This window comes from Peromyscus maniculatus, chromosome 8, assembly GCF_049852395.1.
Source record: "Peromyscus maniculatus bairdii isolate BWxNUB_F1_BW_parent chromosome 8, HU_Pman_BW_mat_3.1, whole genome shotgun sequence".
Taxonomy (NCBI): Eukaryota; Metazoa; Chordata; class Mammalia; order Rodentia; family Cricetidae; genus Peromyscus; species Peromyscus maniculatus.
The window spans coordinates 66,201,725-66,222,554 of NC_134859.1; the positions used below are offsets into that span (position 1 = coordinate 66,201,725).

At 42.8% G+C, this 20,830-nt stretch overlaps 1 protein-coding gene across 8 annotated transcripts in view; it reads left to right on the plus strand.

Annotated features, from left to right (window-relative positions):
* Positions 1-5,942: 5,942 nt before the first annotated feature.
* The window catches only part of Rhot1 (ras homolog family member T1), a 74,175-nt gene continuing 59,287 nt past the window's right edge, over positions 5,943-20,830 (plus strand). For 6 of the 8 annotated variants that reach the window (XR_013053057.1, XR_013053058.1, XM_015996281.3 and 3 more), the window contains exons 1-2: positions 5,968-6,240; positions 20,724-20,782. Coding sequence is in view for 6 of the 8 variants with exons in the window: in XM_015996281.3 (XP_015851767.1) it covers positions 6,165-6,240; positions 20,724-20,782 (135 nt within the window). In the remaining 2 variants the exon portion in view is untranslated. Of the gene's footprint in view, positions 6,241-20,723; positions 20,783-20,830 lie in introns of all 8 variants that reach the window. The other 2 variants (XM_006977509.4, XM_006977508.4) reach the window with 2 other exon arrangements.

A 20,830-nucleotide genomic window follows, 5' to 3' on the forward strand; every position in this document is an offset into this window, starting at 1 on the left:
AATTTTTAATGTGCCTTAGGTGATTAAAAATTATACCTGTTTGCCTTTTAGAATTTATAGTGTTGTGGGTAAGCTAATCACTTTGCCCTTGGGAAGCTAGTGAAGTCAGCAAATGAATTTGGAGTTCAAAATGAATTTGGAGGTGTTAGCTGTGACATGTGAGCTCACACTCCATGTCATGCAATGCAATAAATCCTTCGCCAGCATCATTTCCTTCTCAAAGAGAGCCCATGAGACAGCTTTGTTTATAGATGAGGGATGTGCATCCCAGAGACATGCTACTTGCCTAGTGCTGAACAGCTGGCAGCATATTGGAGAAGAAATGCAGAATTCATAGTCTGTGCCTTTAACTACCTCATAAGGGAAGTTAGGCCATTGGTGGGGGTGGGGTCAGATAGTTTCTCAATATCAATTATCTCTTAATCAAGAGTACTTGTTTGCCACTGTATTTGAAGGAGCTTGAGAAAACTCAGAAGAAAACTGGATGTGTCCCAATCAACAGATGAGGTCTAAGTTTCTCTCACTGGGTAGTGATGGCCCACGTCTTTAATCCCAGCACTTTGGAGGCAGAGGCAGACAGATTTCTGTGAGTTCAAGACCAGCCTGGTCTACAGAGTGAGTTCCAGGATAGTCAGGTTACACAGAGAAACCCTGTCTAGAAACAAAACAAAACAAAACAAGTCTCTCCCAACATCGTTATGAACAAGTCCCTAGTAATTGTGCTGAGTGATGCACCTTCAATCCAAACAAAGCAGAGACTTTGTCCTCTGGGGCCGACCCTTTGTACATAAAGCCACAGTTCTCATCTTAAAGGGAATAAGAGATAGTTTATTCTGGAGCCATTTTGAATGACCATAGCTTGAGAACACAGATTTAGGTTCCCCCAAATACCCACGTTCCAATGTGGAAGCAGTTTCACAAAGTTTTTATAGTTTTACAGAAAGATAAAGTCATAAATCAAGGCAAATTTACAATACATTGGTGGATACATAGGAGACAGGTATCTAGGGATGGAGGAAGCTTTTCTATGGGTCAAGATGCATTCTCAGCTTTTGGATTGGTCGAAGCCAGTTGCCTGTAAGCCAACAGATTGAAAGAGGCTTTTATCTATTGTCACAAGATGTTAGTTCCAGTGGGGTGGGGTGAGGGGACAAGGAATGGCTATTCCGGAGGGCTAGAACTTAGCCCAAGATAAGTAGCCTTTAGACCTGCAGCATTCCAGTCTCTCCACAGTGCTGAGATTCTCATCAGCTATGGCTCTGCAGACACAGCTTCCTTTCAGGACCTTCCTTCTCAGGGCCACATAGAGGGCATGTTTGAACACTGAATCAAGATGAACTTTGCTGAATGCTTGGAGAATATTTACCAGACACTTAAGTCGTGGACTTTTGCTCCATCAGAACAGGCATGGTAGGAAAAGCAATAAGCCTTCATAAAGAACAGAAATGAAGAAGGGGAGCCCCCCAGGCTCCTGGTGGCGCAGGAACAATCCCGGCTACTTGAGAGGCTGAGGCAGGAGGATTGCACCTGTTCAGGTTACAGATTGTACCTGTTCAGGGCCAACCTGGGCAACATGGTGGAGCTCCGCTTCTGAAATGGGAAAGGTGACAAAGGAGGTTAGGTCCATAACTCAGTGGTAGAGCACTTAGCATGTGCAAAGCCCTCTGTCAATCCCCAGCACTGAGAGGGGAGAGCAAAGTGAAGGCAAGGTAGATAGATGATAGATACTTCTGTGCGTTTAGCTTGAGAGCCCAAGATCTGAAGGGTGGGACTGAAGCCAACCAAGTTTTATCTGGCCTCTTGCCCAGGCCAGTGATGAACTGAAGAATCATAGATGAAGCCCTTGCCCGGCCCAATGTCAGTCATCTTTCTGGCACACCATCTCTTTTACCCAGCAGGCCTGTCTACTAGCCTGGGATGTTGCACCCTCCTCGGACTCAGGAGGTAGTGTTGCAAGTTCTCCCTTTGATGGGCACAAAAGATAGATCCTCTTATCTCTAGGCGGACGCACTTTGCTCTGACTTCTCAATGGTCTCTGCAGGGCAGTGGCCTAAAGGCTGACTTGTGAAAGGAAAGCTCCGCATTAGCACACCGGAGGAAAATTCCATCAGTGCCTTCGAGCTGCCAATGTGTCCTCTTGGCTTCACCCAATCTATTTAATCCACTCTTAATAAATCTGTGATATCCCCACGGTAGGGTTCACTGCCAAAGACGCCTTCTGCCTTGTGTTTTGTGCTTGTGTGTTTTATCATGGGGCTTGATCCTCAGACTCTGAGAGGTAGACCAAAGTTACTTCCCTCACTGGGTGTGGTGGCACATGGCCCTGGAAGGTGAGGGAAGAGGCAGGCAGAACTACATATTTGAGTTCCAGGACTGCCAGGACTACATAGACCCTGTCTCAAAAACAAAACAAAACAAAACAAAAAGTTACTCACTCAGAGTTTATTTTATATTTGGTATTTAAATATTGTTCACCATGTACCAGGCAGTATTCTTAGGGATTTCTCATTATATAGGATAATTAATTTTCATAGCAATCTCATGTAATATGTCCTATTGTTATTTCTGTTTGGCACGGGAGACAACAAAGAGGCTAAATAATTTGACTAATAATGCTCAGCAAGTAATTGGCAGAGTTGATGTTCAGAACCAAGCAGGAGGACTCCGAATTCCGTGCACTTAACGATGATCCGTGCTATCTTTAGGAGAATGTCTGAGTGACCTCTGGTGGATATTTGTTAAGATCATGAGAAGGACATGGGGCTCAGGGCAAACCGCAGGGGCTAGATTGGCTCAAGGACAGGGAAAGAGAGAGAGAGAGGGAATGGACAAAGAAACACGTCAGGTGAGGGAAACTCAACTCCCACGCGTCAGATCCCCTCTTCTGCCCTTTAATGAAGTGCTGGCCTTGGTTTGTACTCATCCATAAACGTTGCCAGCTGAGATTGCTTGGTGTTGCCTCCTTCCTATGGGTCTAGATCAGCCCAGGCTGAATTTTTTTTTCTTTTTCTGGAGCTGAGGACTGAACCCAGGGCCTTGCGGTTGCTAGGCAAGCACTCTACTACTGAGCTAAATCCCCCAACCCTCAGGCTGATCTTAAACTCACAATTCTCCAGCCTCAGCCTCTTGAGTGCTGAGATTATACCACATTCAGCTTGGATTATTTATTTTATGTGTGGGTTGTTTTGCCTGCATATATGTCTATATACTGTGTGCATGCTAAGTGCCTTCAGAGGTCAGAAGAGGGCACCAGATCCCCCGAAACTGGAGTTACAGGCAGTTGTGAGCCCTCATATGGGTTCTGAGAACCACACCTTGGTCTCTGGAGCAACCAGTACTTTTACCTGCTGAGCTAGCCCTTCTGCTTGGATTTTTTTCTTAAGATTTATTTATTATTATTTATATAGTGTTCTGCCTGCATGTATGCCTGCACACCAAAAGAGTACCAGATCTTATTACAGATGGTTGTGAGCCACGATGTGGTTGTTGGGAATTGAACTCTGGACTTCTTGTCTTTTTTTTTGTTTGTTGTTGTTTTGCTTTCTTTTGAGACAAGGTTTCTCTATATAGCCCTGGCTGTCATGGAACTCAGTGTAGACTAGGAGGACCTCAAACTCACAGAAATCTGTTTGCCTGCCTCTTGAGTAGTGGGATTAAAGGCATGTACCACTACTCCCAGATATATTTTAAAAAATCTATAATAGTGTCAATTGTTTCTGTTTTGGCTAAGATCCAGTGTATCATGGTACCCAAGTAATAACATGGTGAGTAGAACCATACTTCAGAATTTTGAATTTTTGACGTCTTTCTGGGCTAGTAAGATGCAGGGCTGCAGCAGCAGCAAGTCTCCCACACAACTGTGTTACTAAAATATGGCACTTGGTAGGTTAGATGTATTAGATGTATTTTAGTTTACAGTGAGTTTATCTGGATGCGATTCCATCAGGAAATATCGGAGCATCTGTATATTACTTCATGAGATTGCTCCAAACAATTCTACAAGGAAGGGTCTGAAGTCTTCGTTTGATAGGAAGGAAACAGGCATGGAGAGGTGACATGAGTCTCTAGAGTCCTGTGAGCTTATTTACAGCCACCCTCCTCGGGACACCTCCCCGTGAGTAAGAGGCATGTCCTTCCCATCTCACCTCTGTCATATCACACAGTGGACTTTTTTGTTTGAGGCAGGGTCTCACTGAGTAGCCCAGGTTGACTTCCAACTCATGATCCTGCTTCAACTCTTGAGTACCAGGATAGGATGCTGTACATCACCACACCTGCTTTCCCAGACAATTTTTAGAAAGGATTTTCTATGTATTTATATTCATATCTATGTCTTAGTATATATATTATATACTATTATATATATATATAATCAGACAAATAAGATGGTGACCTACAGTATTGAACATAAGGCATTTGCCTTCAAGCTTGTGAAGGACCATTTGTGGACTTTTATGATCCTGATGCTGCCTGAGATCAGTAGAGCACATCCTGGTCTTGTCAGAATCGCTGGCCAAGGAAAACAGAGTTTTCTCTTTACAGCCACCCAGGAGGGAAGGTATCGCTATCCCTGCCAGGCCACATGAGAAGGAATAGGCTCAGGGAAGTAAGTGACCTTATTCACTTATTGGGTGACAGAATCTGGATTGAAACCCAGGAGACTGCTCAGCCGTCTCTGAACTGCTGCACACCATATGACTTACAGAGATCACATACACATTTGAATCCCTTTAAATTAGTTTCATATATGTATAACATACGTACAATTTTTGGTGTGTGTGCTGTTTTGAGGCAAAGTCTCTTGTAGCCCGACTGGCATGAAATTTTTCTGTCAGATGAGGATAGCTTTGATTGTTTAACCCTCCTGCCTCCACTTTTTTCAGTGGTGTAAGTAACACCGTACCTATTTAGGTCTCATTCTATAGCTCAGGCTGGCCCCAAACTCATGACAATCCTTCTGCTTCAGCCTTCCATATGCTGGGACTATAGGCATGAACTATCATATCCTACTTTTTTTTTTAAAAAAAAGTAATTAATTGGGTGGTGATATGGTAGCGGGAAGAGTGCTTTCTGTTCGTGTCTGATGAACTGAGTTTTGACCCCTGGAATCCAAAGTGGAAGTTTGAGATATGTCTCTCCTCATAGCCCTGGCTGTCCTGGAACTAACTAAGTAGACCAGGCAGGCCCGGAACTCACAGGGATCCACCTGCCTCTGTTCCCGAGTGCTGGAACTAAAGGTGTGTGCAATCACATTGGCAAAGAACCAACTCTTGAAGGCTGTCCTCTGACCTCCACACACTCACCATGGAAGGCACTCAAATGCATACGTCATACTCAAAAATACACACACACAAAAAACTTTGAAAAACAAACAAACAGGGTGATGGGCTCTGGGGAGTATACACACCCTGGAAAACAGTCACCTTGTTCAGTAAATCATTCTGAAAAATTGGTAGGCAGGTCACTTGTCTTCCTGGACCTTAGCGCTTAGTTAGAAGATTCCCTGCTCTGAGTCACGACGACGAAGCTCCTACTATAATAGACCCCGGACAAGGAACTTCTGTTCTTTTTCTGTAAAACAAGTAGGCTGTGGTGCTGGAGAGATGGCTCAGAGGTTAAGGAGCTCTAGCTGCACTTCCAGAAGTCGTGAGTTCAATTCCCAGCAACCATATGGTGGCTCACAACCAGTCTGTAAGCCCTCGTCTGGCATAAAGGTGTGCATGCAGATAGAGCACTTGTCTACATAAAATAAAGATAACCTAGCTAAATTAAAAAAAAAAAAAAAAAGAGGCGGGGGAGATGCGACTACGGAATCTGACACATCTCTGGCAGTCCACTGCAACGAACGCAACTTTTTCGGGTTTTGCGCTTACCGCCAGCATGCCCGCGAGGGCGCTTTTCCAGTAACGAGAGCGTTCGCGTTCCGAAAGCGCGTGTCCCTCGCCGCCCGCCGTCGTCCCCGCCGCCGCCCGCGTCCGCGGAGCCGGAGGAGGCGGAGCTGGTTTGTCCCGGCTCCAGAGCGGAGCGGCAGGCGAGGAGGCGGTGCGGCGAGTCAGGGCGGCCGAGGCTCGGGCGCAGAGGCCCGAGAGGCTGGCAGGAGACGGTGGTAGCGCGGGGAGAGCGGCGCCACGGGCTGGGCGCTCCCGGCGTGAGGCGTGCGCTCCATGCGTGCGGGCCGAGCGCGGCCCCTGCGAGCCTCCGACATGAAGAAAGACGTGCGGATCCTGCTCGTGGGAGAACGTGAGTCCGCGCCCTGCCCGGCCTCGCAGCCCGGGTGCCCCCTCTCAGCCTGCCAGCCCCTCCGCTCATCCCTCCCCAGGGTTCTGCCCTGTCCCCCTCAGTGCTCCTCGCAGGCCTCGTCCCCTTGAGTCCCTAACGCCCGACCCTTTCGCGGCGAAGGTTCGTTCTCGCCTTCGCCTCCTCGAGTCCTTTCCTGTTGGGCCTCAGCGTTTCCCGGGCCACCTCCTGTCGGACCCTCTGATCGCCTGTCACTCGCTGCCAGGCAGATGTTGGACAGGCAGTCTGAGCACTTGGGACTGCGGGAACCGGCTCGCGGGCACACTGGGGGAGGAGTGTAGAACTAGGCGACTTGTGGGCAAGGTCAGGTTTCTGGAATTTTTTATTTTTTTATTTTTTTCACTTGCTGCCTTCGCTGCAACTGTGCATGGGCATTAAGAGAGAGCGTTGGGTTGCTTGTGTAGCTCAGTAGAAGAGCTCAAAGATGTGGGTTCAGTCTCCAGCACAAGGGAGAAAAAAGACAAAGTTTAAGATAGCGTTTTTTTTTTTTTAATTAAAATTTTTTCTTTTGTTTTTACCTTTTGCCATGCTTATGCCTTGCGTTGGAGTAACTCCTGGTAGTCGCGGTATTTCCACAAAAATTTACCCGCAACTTCAGGTTAATACGAGAGAGTACTCAGTGAGCGCTACTTAACTAGGGAAGAACCTTTAGTCGAGGCATCTGTGACCCTAAAAGTCTTAATTTCGCTCCTTGTTAGCCATCCTGTAGTTATGTGGGATTTTATGAGCAAGAGCAGGCCTATAAGACAGCAAAATATATACACGCGTAGCCAAGACTCCCCAGGGGTTGTTAGGTTTTACTTTTTGCGAGTAAAAGAAAAGCAAACAACAGAAACAGCGCTTTTGCTGGCTGACGTGATGAGAGTACCCCAGGGACTCCCGATCTCACTGCAAGTTACACGACTCAGTTATTAAAAAGAGGGCTAAAGAGGACTTGAATTGGCTTAAAACTTCCTTAGTTAATGTTTTGCCATTGCTGGTTTTCAGTTCTTTATTCCAAGCCACATTACATTTGGAGTAGCCTCTATAGGTCACTGATACATACCAGAGGAGGAAAATGCACATATTACATTTTTTTTTAAAAACTTGGGGTAGGGTGTGCCCTTGGGACCCAGACAAAGGGAATCAGGAGTCCTAGAACTAGAGTTACTGGTGGTTTGAGCCACCCTACTAGGTGCTGAGAATCGAACTTTGGTCCTCTGTTCTTAACCGCTCCAGCCCCAAGTCTGCACATTTTTGCTATGGTGATAGTGTTCTTTGAGAAACCTAGTGTGGTGTCTCATGTCTGTAAAATCAGGGCTTGGAAGAATTAAGGCAGGAGCGTTGCTGTGAGTTCAGAGCCAACTTGGTCTACATAGAGAGTTCTAAGCCAGTCCGGGCACAGTGGACCTCAGAAAGGAGTGGGGAGTGGGCATGCCTACTACAACGGACTATTTACCCATGGAGCTGTAGGTGGTCTTTGTTTGTTTTGTGAGAAATCTTGAGTCAAAATCTGGAAGTAAGCTTAGCTAATCATAGTTTGCTTTTTGGCTTTCAGTTTTGAATTTTAGGTTTTGTTTATAATGATACCCTAATCTGTATTTTGCATCAAGTTCTCTGATAGTAAAGGAAGGCATTATTTAAGGTGTATGATTGATGCTAATCGATTTGGAGCAAAATTAGGGAAAGTGAGCTGGTGATCCCTTAATTGTATTTTATAAAAGTCTGGTACTTTTTTTTTTTTAAATCAATTTTTCAAAAAGATGGGTACATGTTTTGGATTTATTGTTGAATATAGGAATCAATTATATAGCATTAATGTATAAACTATCTGAATAGAAATGCCATATATAAGTAAGATTTAGTGTCACTGTTAGGACATTTGTATTCAGCTTTAACAGTATTATTTAGGAATGTGCAGAAGTTTAAAATTTATTAGAAAAGTATGTCATTCAGTAATAAAAGCAAACAAGAGAGAATTGGTATAACTATATGTAAGTTTTCTGATCATACGGAGAAACTTGATATAAGAGAATGCTTTAGTTTTTGAGAGAAACACTTTTTTTTCCCCTAAAAGGGTGGTACCAACCGTGCTAATGGCACACATCTGTAATCCATTACTCAGGAGTCTGAAGCAGGAGGATGGAAAATCAAAATTTTAAAAGGGCTAGAGTATATAGTTTAGTGGTAGGGCACTTGCCTGACATACCTGAGGCCCTAGGTTCAATCTCCAAGTATAGCACATGCAGCAGAAGATTGGTACCAAAGCTTCAGGCTGTCTACTATCAAGACAAACTGTAGCCGGGTGTGGTGGCACATGTCTTTAATCCCAGCACTTGGGAGGCTAGGATTACTGGCTTGTGCCACCCTTCTTAGTTGATGCTGTTCTTGGTATCAAACCCAGAGGCGTGGTGCTTGCTTGGGAAGCACTCAAGTGAGTTCCTCCACTCTTGTATACATATATTTTCAAATTTTAATGTTGGAAGTATAGTTATACTCAATTGAAATGTAGGATTTCAGTTATTTTAATGGCTGGTTTTGGTAGGGAAGTCTTTTTAAGCTTTGCTTTTTGTTTCTTCTTTTGTTTTTGTTTTTCAAGACAGGGTTTAATCTATATGTAGCCCTGGCTGTCCTGGAACTTGCTTATAGACCAGGCTGTCCTCAAACTCAGACATCTACCTAGTGAGTGCTGGGATTAAAGGTGTGTGCTGCCACCACTCAGCCTAAACCTTACTTTTTACATTTATTTTTTACATTTGTTTATTTGTGTGTAAATCTGAGCACAGTTTATGGGAGTTTGTTCTTTCCTTCTGCCATGTGGGATCTGGGGGTTGAACTTTGGTAGTTAGGCTTTGCCGAAAGTGCCCTTACCTGCTGAGCAGTCTCACAGGCCCGACTTTTTGAGATTTAACGTAAATACTTGTCAGCCTTTAGCCTAGTTGTAGCCTTTTAAATCCTAGGTTGGGCATACCCTTGTCATCCTAGCACTCTGAAGGGAGGAGATATCACAGGTCCAAGACCAATCTGGCTTACCTAGTGAGTTCTGGGCAAGTCAAGGCTACATAGTGAGATACTAGCTAAACACACACACACACACACAATTTAAATATTTAATGATTAAATAGTAGGTAAATGTGTGTCAGTATTTTAAGACAGATCTGACACATTTATTTCTGTAGTATTAGAAAAAAGTGGTTATGATTTGAGCTTTTAACATGTTTATTTAAGTACATCTAGTTTTAGTTGCTTTAAGATGGTTGGGAGTGGAGGAGGCAAAGAGAAACATCCATCCTTTCTGGTATTGTGGATTTCAAGTCTATTCTTTTGTGGTGTTCTGTTACTTTGTATTCCTGTCAGTGTCTGTCCCTGAACCAGGCAGTGGCAACTTCATTCATTGTTGCTTTGAAATGGTGAATGGTTTCAATATTGTGTTGTCCCATTCCTCCTGCTGTACTGCTGAGGTGAAAAGGGTATTTTCTTGGCCCTTTTATGACCCATGGAGGCATCATGCTAACTAACTAACTAACTAACTAACTGCTTTCTACTTAGTGAAAAGATGAAGGAACTTAGGCTGCCTATAAAATCTTAAGACATTTTGCTTGCAAAGAATAACAAAGTATTTTAAATGTTATTTATGTTATAGCTTAATTATTGTTTATCAAATACCATTCAGATCAAAAGTGAATTACTATTATCACGAAACATATTCCTAAAAGTCTTTAAAAGTGCACTCACAGCACTTGGGAGGCAGAGGCAGGTGGATCTCCGTGAGATCAAGGCCAGCCTGGTCTACAGAGCAAGTTCCAGGACAGCTAAGGCTACACAGAGAAACCCTGTCTCAAAACAAAAACAAAAACAAACAAATAAAAAAATCAGGCCAGCCAAGATAGCTTATGGGGCAAAGGTGCTGGCTACCAACTCTCAACCTGAGCTCAGTCCCTGGACTCACGTGGTGGAGGGACAGAGGCAACGCCTGAAAGCTGCCCTCTGACCTTCACACCTGCACTGTGGCGAATATGTGCACTTCAGAGTGCCCAGATGTGTGTACACGCACGCACCCCTGCTCTCCAGTGTCTTGTTTGCTCTCCTGGTACTAATGGCACTGTGTTGATCAGACTTGGAGAAAGGAATATAGGTGTGGACAACAGTTGTCCTCCATGCCATCACCTACCTATGGTTAGTGAACTCATTCTGTAAACCAGGTTGGTTTTGAGCTCACAGTGATCCACCTGCCTCTGCCTCACAGGTGCTGGGAACAAAGGTGTGAACCACCACCATCACATTTGGCTAAACTACCATACCTTTAATTTTTCCTTGGGAACAACACAGTCATCCCCTCCTTCCCTTCCTCCCTCTCTCCTTTTGAGAGAAAGTATCACTTTGTAGCCCAGGTTTGTTTGGAAGGCCATTATGTAGGCCAGGCTAGCCTCACCCATGGCTATCCTTCTGCTTTAGCCTCCCATTATGGGGAAGGTCCTTGCTGGGATTATTTATCCGATTGCTAAAGGTTAGTAGTTAATAAGTATAACTTCATAGTCCCCCTCCTCCCCACTTTATTCTAATTACAGTTGTTTAAGAAGAACCAACACTTTTGTGTGTGTGTGTGTGTGTTTGGTTTTTCAAGGCAGGGATTCTCTGTGTAGCCATAGCTGTCCTGAAACTCACTCTGTAGACAAAGCTGACCTCAGATTCACAGAGATCCTCCTGCCTCTGCCTCCCGAGTGCTAGGATGAAAGGTGTGTGCCATCAGTCCGATGAACTGAGACTTCTTAATATAAAAGAGAAACATAAAAAGAAATGAAAAGAACCATTTCTTTTGCCATTTGAAGAAAAGGGTGTGTGTTAGTAAGAAAACTAGCCAATATGACTGGAAGGGTGATAATTGGAATGGCAGAATGTTATTTCTCCTTCATAAATATTAGGAATTTTCTGTCATTTAGAAGTAGACATTCAAAAGAACTGATAAAAAGACAGAAATTTCAAACCCAGATAAACCTAGATAATTTGTTCTATATTATAGTCTCAGATAGGTGGTGTGTTGTAATGAATTGGAGACCTCTGTCTTTAAGAATAATTATGACCTTGCATTTTATAAGTCACTTAACTATTTCTCAGGCAAAAAAGACTAGAGAACATTAGATAGTTGGCTAACAAAAGATAATTTTTATCTTTCATATTAATATGTTAAATATTTATATCAAACTTACATTGCAGTTTATATTTTGGTTATAACATTTAATTTGTAATACATTGTTATAGACTTTATTATAAATATATTTTATATAATATTTATACTATAATCTTTATAGTAAATATAAATTCTAGCTAGTATAATATTTAAAGAAGAATTTAGGATTTCTTTTCCTAAAAGGAATTTCTTTTCCTAACTGAGATTAAAAGTGTGCCATCATGTCTGGCTCTAGATGAAATTTTTATAATGTAGTGAGTTAAATTGCCTCAGATTGTTTTCTAGATGAGGTAGGATATGAGCAAATAAATTAAATCACACTCTGAGAAGTGGTAATGATAACACACTCCTTGGGCCCACTGTCTTGTGTGTCCCTGTCTTCAAGCATCAGGAAAGTTGTTCAGTTGTCTTCTTTACTCTTGCTGTGTTAGAGGCCTCCCCTATTGAATATGTCTGTAGTTTGATAGGAGCCTGCTACTGTTCAGGCAGCCAGAACTGCCTTTTGGACTGCTGAGCTGAACAGTGAAGAAATCTGACTTTCCTCATCATGCTGTTCTCTCTATTCTGAAACTCACAGGGCCGGTGGGTCTGAGGGCAAAGAAGGCAGCCATGACTAGGAAGAAGATGATTCTAATGAGTTTGCCATTTGATTTCCTTGGTGCTAGGAATGTTGTAGTGAACAGCAAATAGTCTCTGCTCTTGAGAATTTCTAGAAATTTTTTAGAAATGCATAGTAGCTGATGAAAAATATCCTATTTTTATCAAAGTCTAGGAAGACCTCAGGAGCCCACTGTTGTTATGATGGAGGATTGTCTGGGTCTTATGCAGATGCAGCACTCTTAAGAATATACATTTTTTGAGTGTGTACAGTAGCACATTCCAGTAATCCTAGTACCCAGGAGGCAAGAGACAGGAGGATTACTGCAAATCTGAGGCAATTCTATATATTGAGTTCCAGGCCAGTCAGAATCCCCAAACCAAACAAAAGAATGCGTGTGTCTTCAGAACATCAACAGGTATTTTTTTCTTCCTAGAGGCCAAATTACTGATTTTTCTTTCATTTGTTTGTTGTTTGTCTATTTATTTTGTTTTTTGTTTGTTTGTTTTGTCTCCCCCCACCCCCAGACATGGTTTCTCTATGTAACAGCTGTGGCTGCCCTGAAACTCACTCTAGACCAGGCTGGCCTCAAACTTACAGAAATCCACCTGCCTCTGCCTTCTGAATGCTGGGATTAAAGGTGTGCATCACCACCACCCAGCTTATTTTGATTTTTGAGTCTGTCTCTGTTGGGAGTAAAGGCATTTTTCTTTTTAAATGGCCCTTCTTCCCTCCTCTCCCAGAGTCTTGTACATGTTAAGCTGTTGATCTACCACAGACTTATACCACAGCCACAGATGAGTTTCCTGACATATTGTTGTTTACAGATGTGTGCTGTTGTTTGTTTTTTGGCTCTTTTAGGCTCTTTTGGTGGGGGCTGCCACCCAGCTTCCAAATAAATCACATGCAGAGGCTTATTGTTACTAATAAATGCCTGGCCTTAGCTTGGCTTCTTTCTTTCCAGCTTTCCTTAACTTATTCCATCTATCTTTTGCCTCTGGGCTTTTCCCATTCTCTTACTTCTGTAAGTCTTACTCTTACTCTGTGGCTTGCTGTGTAGCTGGGTGACTCTTCCTTCCACTAAATCTCTTTTCTTCCTCTCCTCCCAGTTTCTCCTTCTGTATATTCTCTCTGCCTGCCAGCCCCACTTCTTCTTTCCCTTGCCTTGCTATTGGCCGTTCAGCTTTTTATTAGACCATCAGATGCTTTAGACAGGCAAAGTAACACAGCTTCACAGAGTTAAACAAATGCAACATAAGCAAAAGTAACACACCTTAAAATAATATTCCCCAACAGACTTGAGAAGCAGATTTCTTTCTTTTCTCATGTCCTCTCTGCTCCCCCATTCCCCCTGTTTTTAAATAGAGGAGTTGAATACAGTGCTTGTCCCTTTTTTATGACAGTTTGGTTTGTCTTATTTAATACGTTTTCCTGGCTATCTCTATGTAGTATGTAAGACTAAATTTATATGTAGACAATCATGCAAATAATTATCAAATGAAATAATAGCGGTCTGCATAAGAGATGAATCTTGGAAAGCAGAAATTCAAATTTGGATGTTCTTCCAGTGTTTCTTAGTTTGAGGAGAACAAACAGTTCAGGAGACACGTGTGTTTGTGTGGAACTAGACTTCTTGGATACAAGATTTGTTGTTCTCAGGTTTTTTATTTTGTTTTTTGTTTGTTTTTTGAGACAGGGTTTATCTGTGTAACAGCTCTGGCTGTCCACTTTGTAGCCCAGGCTGGCCTTGAACTCACAGAGATTCACCTGGCTCTACCTCCTAAGTGCTGGGATTGAAGCCATGTACCACTACCAATTGACCTCTCTCTCTCTCTCTCTCTCTCTCTCTCTCTCTCTCTCTCTCTCTCTTTAAAGATTTATTTACTTATTATGTATACAGAAGAGGGCGCCAGATCTCATTACAGATGGTTGTGAGCCACCATGTGGGTGCAGGGGATTGAACTCAGGACCTCTCGAAGAGCAGTCAGTGCTCTTAACCTCTGAGCCATCTCTCCAGCCCTCTTTTTTTTTTTTTTTTTTTTAAAGGCATATTGTGCTTTGATAAACATGAAACTCTCATGCCCTCTGCATTCTGATACCAGTTCTTTGTTATCAGCTTGGTGTCCCGAAAAGGTAGTTTTAATGCTACATAGAGTAAGTATCAGTTCTTACAAACTGAAAGGCAAGGCCCCCAAGATTGCTCTTACTTTAGATGCTCTTACTTTAGATGCTAGCTACAAGTAGGATTTTAGTCAAATAGTTAAAAAGGGGCTTCTCACAACCCCCTCAAGCTTACTCATTCTCTAGAAAATGTTATACTTATGCTCATGTGAATGAGCATCTAGATGGAGAGATGCACAAGGATGGTTGGAAGGGTCTGGGGTTTTGGTGGAATTAAGGTATATAATCTTACTGGTATGTTCACTAACCTGGAAGTGCTGAGATTTGATGGGTAGAGGTTTTATATGGGGGTCTCATTTTGTAGGCACAATTAAACCATTGTCACATAAGATCGGACTAAGCTCCAGTCCCCTCTTTTCAAACTTTCTAGGTTTTGGGATGAGACTGAAGGTCCCAACCCTCTACTCATAAGGTTGGATTTTTCTGATGACCAACCTTTATTTATGAAGCTATCTTGCCTGCATCTCTTTACATTTTCTTATAATATGGACTTGAATAGTTATTTATAAGAAAAGGCCTAGCTATTGTTAGGAAATAGCAAGGGATTTTGAAGACCCTTGTCACAGTTTCACACTCTACTTATATGAAATTCCGACCTTAGTTTTTTGCTAAGAACGCATTAGATACAATGATTTGTGTGTGTGTGTGTGTGTATTTTTGTTTGTTTGTTTATTTGTTTGTTTTATCAGACGGTTTTTCTGTGTAGTCCTGGTTGTCCTGGAACTTACTTTGTAGGTTGGGCTGGCCTCGAACTCAGAAATCTATCTGTCTCTGCCTCCTGAGTGCTGGATTAAAGGCATGCACAACTACCACCACCTGGCTAGAATTTATTTTATTTATTTATTTATTTTTTTTTTTGGTTTTTTTGAGACAGGGTTTCTCTGTGTAGCTTTGCGCCTTTCCTGGAACTCACTTGGTAGCCCAGGCTGGCCTCGAACTCACAGAGATCCGCCTGGCTCTGCCTCCCGAGTGCTGGGATTAAAGGCGTGCGCCACCACCGCCCGGCTTAGAATTTATTTTTTTTTAATTATTATTTTATTTTTTATCTATGTGTTTGTATGCAAAAGTATGTATGCACGTATGAAAGTCAGAGGACAACCTGTGGGAGTCAGTTTTTTCTACTGTGTGGGTCCTGGAGATTGAACTCAGCTTGTCAGGCTTGGCAGCAGGTGCCTGTACCCCCACTGAGTCATCTTGATGGCCCTAGTTTACTTTTTTATTGGTTTAGCAGTTGCCTGCCATCCAGTGTGCAGTAAGTACCTTCCCTGTTCCTCCTCTAGTTCAGTCCTGGGCCTTAAGTCCAGAAACTCACTCATTCTTAAGAAAAGCTTTGGGGGTTGGAGATGTGGCTGAGTGTGTAAGAGCACTAGCTGTTCTTCTAGAGGGAGGACTTGGGTTCCATTTCCAGCACCCACATGGCAGCTGACAGCCACCTGTAGCTCCAGTTCCAGGGGATCCGATGCCTCTTCTGGCCTCCACGTGCAGTGCTAGCATGTGGTGCATGGCCTATGTTCAGGCCAATACCCATACACATGAACATAAGCAAGTCTTGAAAAAAGAAAAGGAAAGCTTGGAACAGGTGTTTGAGGCAGGTTGGTACGTAGACATTGTTTCCCTGGCATAGTTACTGTGCCTGGGCATGGACATCCAGTCAGAGAGTGCTTGAGATCCTCCATTCATATAAAATTAGAAGATTCCATTCACTAGCCTTGTTTACAGGTATCTGGTTATATGTCCACGTAGACTCATACATGCTAAGTATGTCTGTTATAGTCATGGTGTCTTAATACAGATTATGGCACAGAAGTAGTTTAGTGGAGGCAGTGAGAGCTTTGGTAGCTCTCGGGGGTCTTAGGCTCGGGTAGAACTGAAAAGCTCTGAAGAGATGATTAAGATGTAATAGTACAGAAGAGACAGGGAATGATTTTTGGACGAGAAAAACCATGTGAGGAGGGAGACAGGACTCATTGTGGCTAGTTAGTGCTTGTGCCTGTGTGAGACATTATTTGTGCAAAGTGGACAACAGTGGGAAACGAGATTAGGTAGGTGAGCTTAGTTAGGTGATGCTACTTTTCAGTAGAATGATTTTCGTGTGATGTGGTAGGTAGTTGAGAGTCAAAAAGACTGAGTTAGAAAATGAAGGCTGTGTAAGAAAATGGAATTGACTCCCCCTCCCCCCCCAAACACACACACACACACACACACACACACACACACACACACACACACACACAAGGTTTTCTCTGTGTAACAACTTTGGCTGTCCTGGAACTCACTCTGTAGATTTGGTTAGCCTTGAACTCACAGAGACCCACCTGCCTCTGTCTCCCAAGTGCTGGGATTGAAGGCGTGTGCACCACCACCTGACTGGAATTGACATTTGTTGGTAGATTAAAGAAGGTAGAAAGTTGGGAACTGGGAAATGTCTAAATGAAAGTACCAGAATTAGACAGAAGGGCAAGCAGAGACAGACAAAAACCTCAGGCTAGGTCCAGCATGGCAGGTGCTGGTGGTTCTAGCACTCAAGAGGTGGGAGGACTGCTTGGAGGACTGCCCAGGAGTTCTGATGTAGTAAGGCTCCTCTAAATAGCAATGAGAAAAATTTAACAGAATTTCAATGCAAAATAAGAAGCCCAGTTAGGGATGGCAGTTTACCCTGCTGTGGAAAAACACTGTTGACTCTGTTGATGGCTGCTCTAAAGCCTGTTCGGATGAAGTTTGTGTCAAAGGAGGGCACGCAGTGGCTGTGTGCAGCGTTGTGAACACCTAAGACACATAGAAGTGCTCCAGAAATATCTGCTGGGCCTAGAGATAGAGCTCAGGGGCAGTGCACTTGCCCAGCATTTGAGAGGCCCCGGGTTTGACCTCAACATACACAAACGCCATACATTCAAGAAGACATAAAAAGAAGGTATCTAGCTGGGCGGTGGTGGCGCACGCTTTTGATCCCAGCACTCAGGAGGCAGAGCCAGGTGGATCTCTGTGAGTTCGAGGCCAGCCTGGGCTACAGAGTGAGTTCCAGGAAAGGTGCAAAGCTACACAGAGAAACCCTGTCCCTTCGCCCCCCAAAAAAGGAAGGTATCTCATTTGTCAATATTTAAGATCAACACTGGGGCTGGAGAGATGGCTCCGAGGTTAAGAGCACTGGCTGCTCTTCCAGAGGTCCTGAGTTCAATTCCCAGCAACCACATAGTGGCTCACAACCACCTAATGACATCTAGTGCCCTCTTCTGGCCTGCAGGGATCCTCGCAGGTAGAATACTGTATGTATAATGAATAAATAAATCTTTAAAAAAAAAAAGCAGCTGGGCTGGAGAGATGGCTAAGCTGTTAAAGGCTAGGCTCACAACCAAAAATATAAGATCAACACTGATATCTGTAACTCTAGAACTTGTCATCTTTTAACCACCAAAATAACTTAAAATAGTACTTATTTGGCAGTTTCTAGTAGCATATCTTTTATTTTAGAAAATATGGAAGGCCAGGGATAGTGACACACACCTTTAATCCCAAGAATCAGGAGTCAGAGTCAGGGTGATTTCTGAGCCCAAGGCCAACCTGATTTACATAGTGAGTTCCAGGACAGTCACAGTTACATAGTGAGACCCTATCTAAAAAAGAAAAAAAAAGAAATTCACGTTCATTCTCGGCTACATACACATTGTGAGTTCAAGGCCAGCCTAGGCTTCATGAAACTGACTTAAAACAAGCAATGCTTCCAGTTTTAGAAAGCCATTACAGCCAAGTGTTTTTTTTTTTTTTTTTTTTTCTTTTCCATTTTCTTTTTTGGTTTTTCAAGACAAGGTTTCTCTGTGTAGTTTTGGTACCTTTCCTGGATCTTGCTCTGTAGACCAGGCAGGCCTCAAACTCACAGAAATCCTCCTGCCTCTGCCTCCTGAGTGCTGGGATTAAAGGCATGTACCACTACCGCCCGACTTTTTTTTTTTTTCTTCATTTTCTATAAAGGATAGTAGTGAGTAAAGTCAATAGATTGGAAAATGGTAGTGTATTTGTAATTAATTTCCTATCTGTGACATGGTACTTTGTTTACATAAGGCAAGAAGGCTACCTTTAGGAAATACACACTAAGATACAATTATTGGGGCTAGAGAGATGGCTCAGGGGTTCAGAACACTGCCTGCTCTTCCAGAGGTCCTGAGTTCAATTCCCAGCAACCACATGGTGGTTCATAACCATCTATAATGGGATTAGATGCCCTCTTCTGGCCTGCGGGCATACATGCCACCCTCCAAAAGATAAAATTGTTCTCAATTGGTCCTGTGTCTGTCTGTTTCTAGCCATTCACTAGTTGGTAAGCTTATATGATGTAGTAGATACTTATACTGCTGGAGTAAGTGTGAGACAGATGAGGGATAATGCACACACAAATACTATAAAAATGTTATATGTTATGTGGAGAATTTGGGTTAAGGATAGGTATAGACTCAGCATGGTGTTTTATGCCTGTAGTTTAAGCACTTGAAAGGCTGAGGCAGGCAGAATGCTGTGAGTTTGAAACCAGTCTAGTTTATACTCTGAGTTCCTAGACTATAGAGTGAGGCCTGGTCTCAAAGGGGGAAAAAGCAAGCCTGTGAGATGGCTCAGTGAGTAAAGGTGCCTGCCACCAGCCCTGAAGAGTGAGTGTTACTCTAATTAGTCACCAGTGAACTGGTGATTATTTTAACTGAACTGTATTACTTGCTTGTGAGGGCTGCATGCTGACTCCTGATTACCATTCCCTCTCTGTATTCTTAGCAGTCTTTAAAAGCATGGCAAAAGAGAGCACTGGCTTGACCATCAGGAGACAAGCTACTGTCTTAGGTCCACTGCTCATCTTTTAGTGAGATTTTTAAGGAAATCACTGACTCTGAGTCACACATTTCCTGTCTGAAAACTGTGGAGAACTGTATAAGCTAGTATTGTTAGATTCTAGGAGTTTTGTAATGTTGGTTCTGTTCAGAACAGAAATAACTTGGCCAGGCGGCGGTGGCACATGCCTTTAAAATCCCAGCACTCAGGAGGCAGAGGCAGGTGGATCTCTGTGAGTTCGAGGCCAGCCTGGTCTACAGAGAGAGAGAGAGATCCAGGACAGGCACCAAAACTACACAGAGAAACCCTGTCTCGAAAAACCAACCCCCCCCAAAAAAAAACCAAAACAAACAAACAAACAAAAAAAAAACCCCAACAACACAAAACAAAAAAACCAGAAATAACTTGTTGTGAGCCACATGTCAAAAAGCCTTTTTTTGACAAAAGAAAAACAAAAAGTATATAGAGGGGCTAGAGAGGTGACTCAGTAGTTAGGAGTGCTTGCTGTTATTCCAGAGGACACAGAGTTATTTCCCAGCACCCACATGGGGCAGGCCACAACCAGGAGATTCTATACTATCTTCTGGACTCTGGGGGTAGCCACACACGTGTGCATATACCTGCACACATATAGACATGTACACATAAAATAATAAAAGCATTCTTAAAATAGTCTATAGAAACTAGCTAGAAGCTGCCTGTGAGACCATATAGTTTGTCTCTCCACTTGCATAAACTCTCCATGTTGTTTGGACCAGTGCACTCATCTGTGTGTTCTAGCCATTCATCATTTCCCAGGATCAGACTTGTTCAGTTCACTCTTTTTTTTATAGTCATTTAGGAAGTGACTGAGGTTGTTCTTAATTCTTAGAAATTACCATCTTTCATATTTGGACTTGTTTTTGAAATTGTACTTTGCCACTGTGGCAGAGACTAACAGACAGGTATCTGTTTTCCTCTAGTAGTTTGGACGGACTTGGTTGATAAGCACTTAGATTTGACTGTAGTAATTATATGATCAGAAAAGTTACTGGAGTAGAGAAGTCAGATTTCAGAATAAAGATTGAGATTTTTAACTTTCCTTTATTAAAAAGATCAGTGGGACAGAAAATATATATTTTTTTACCTTGTTACCAACCCTTAAAATACAGAACAAACAAGGAAGTAAGACACTGATATCCTTTGGTTGGTGAGGATGTAAATTGATGTATTCTCTTGTGAACATAATTAACAATGTCAGTTAAATACAAAACAGCCCATGTGCTAACTTGAATTGCACTTCAAGGAATTTATGTTGTAGAATATGAATTACAACATTATTCATAAAGGTGAAATTTAGAAATGACCTTAATGTTCATTTTTGGGAACGTTAAGCAGTATTATGGGATTGGTTCTTACACAACTCTCAGTAGGTAATGCAGGAAGGTTTTTGTTCCTGTGTTCCTTTCTCTTCTTTCCTCAAATTGACATCCTATTTCCTCAGCTTCCCCAAGTAGCTGGAATTACAGGCAAGCGCTGAGACACCTGGGCTGCAGGAGGCTTTTGTGATACTGTGAAATGGGCTTATGATTGCCTTTCCCCCAAACAGCTAATAACTCTCTATGTGGTTACTGGATTTGAGTTCCTGTAGAACCAAATTTATTAAAGTAATGATTTTTTTTCTTTTAACAGCTAGAGTTGGGAAGACATCACTGATTATGTCTCTGGTCAGTGAAGAATTTCCAGAAGAGGTAAACATTTAATTTCTTATTTAGTGTGTGTGTGTGTGTGTGTGTGTG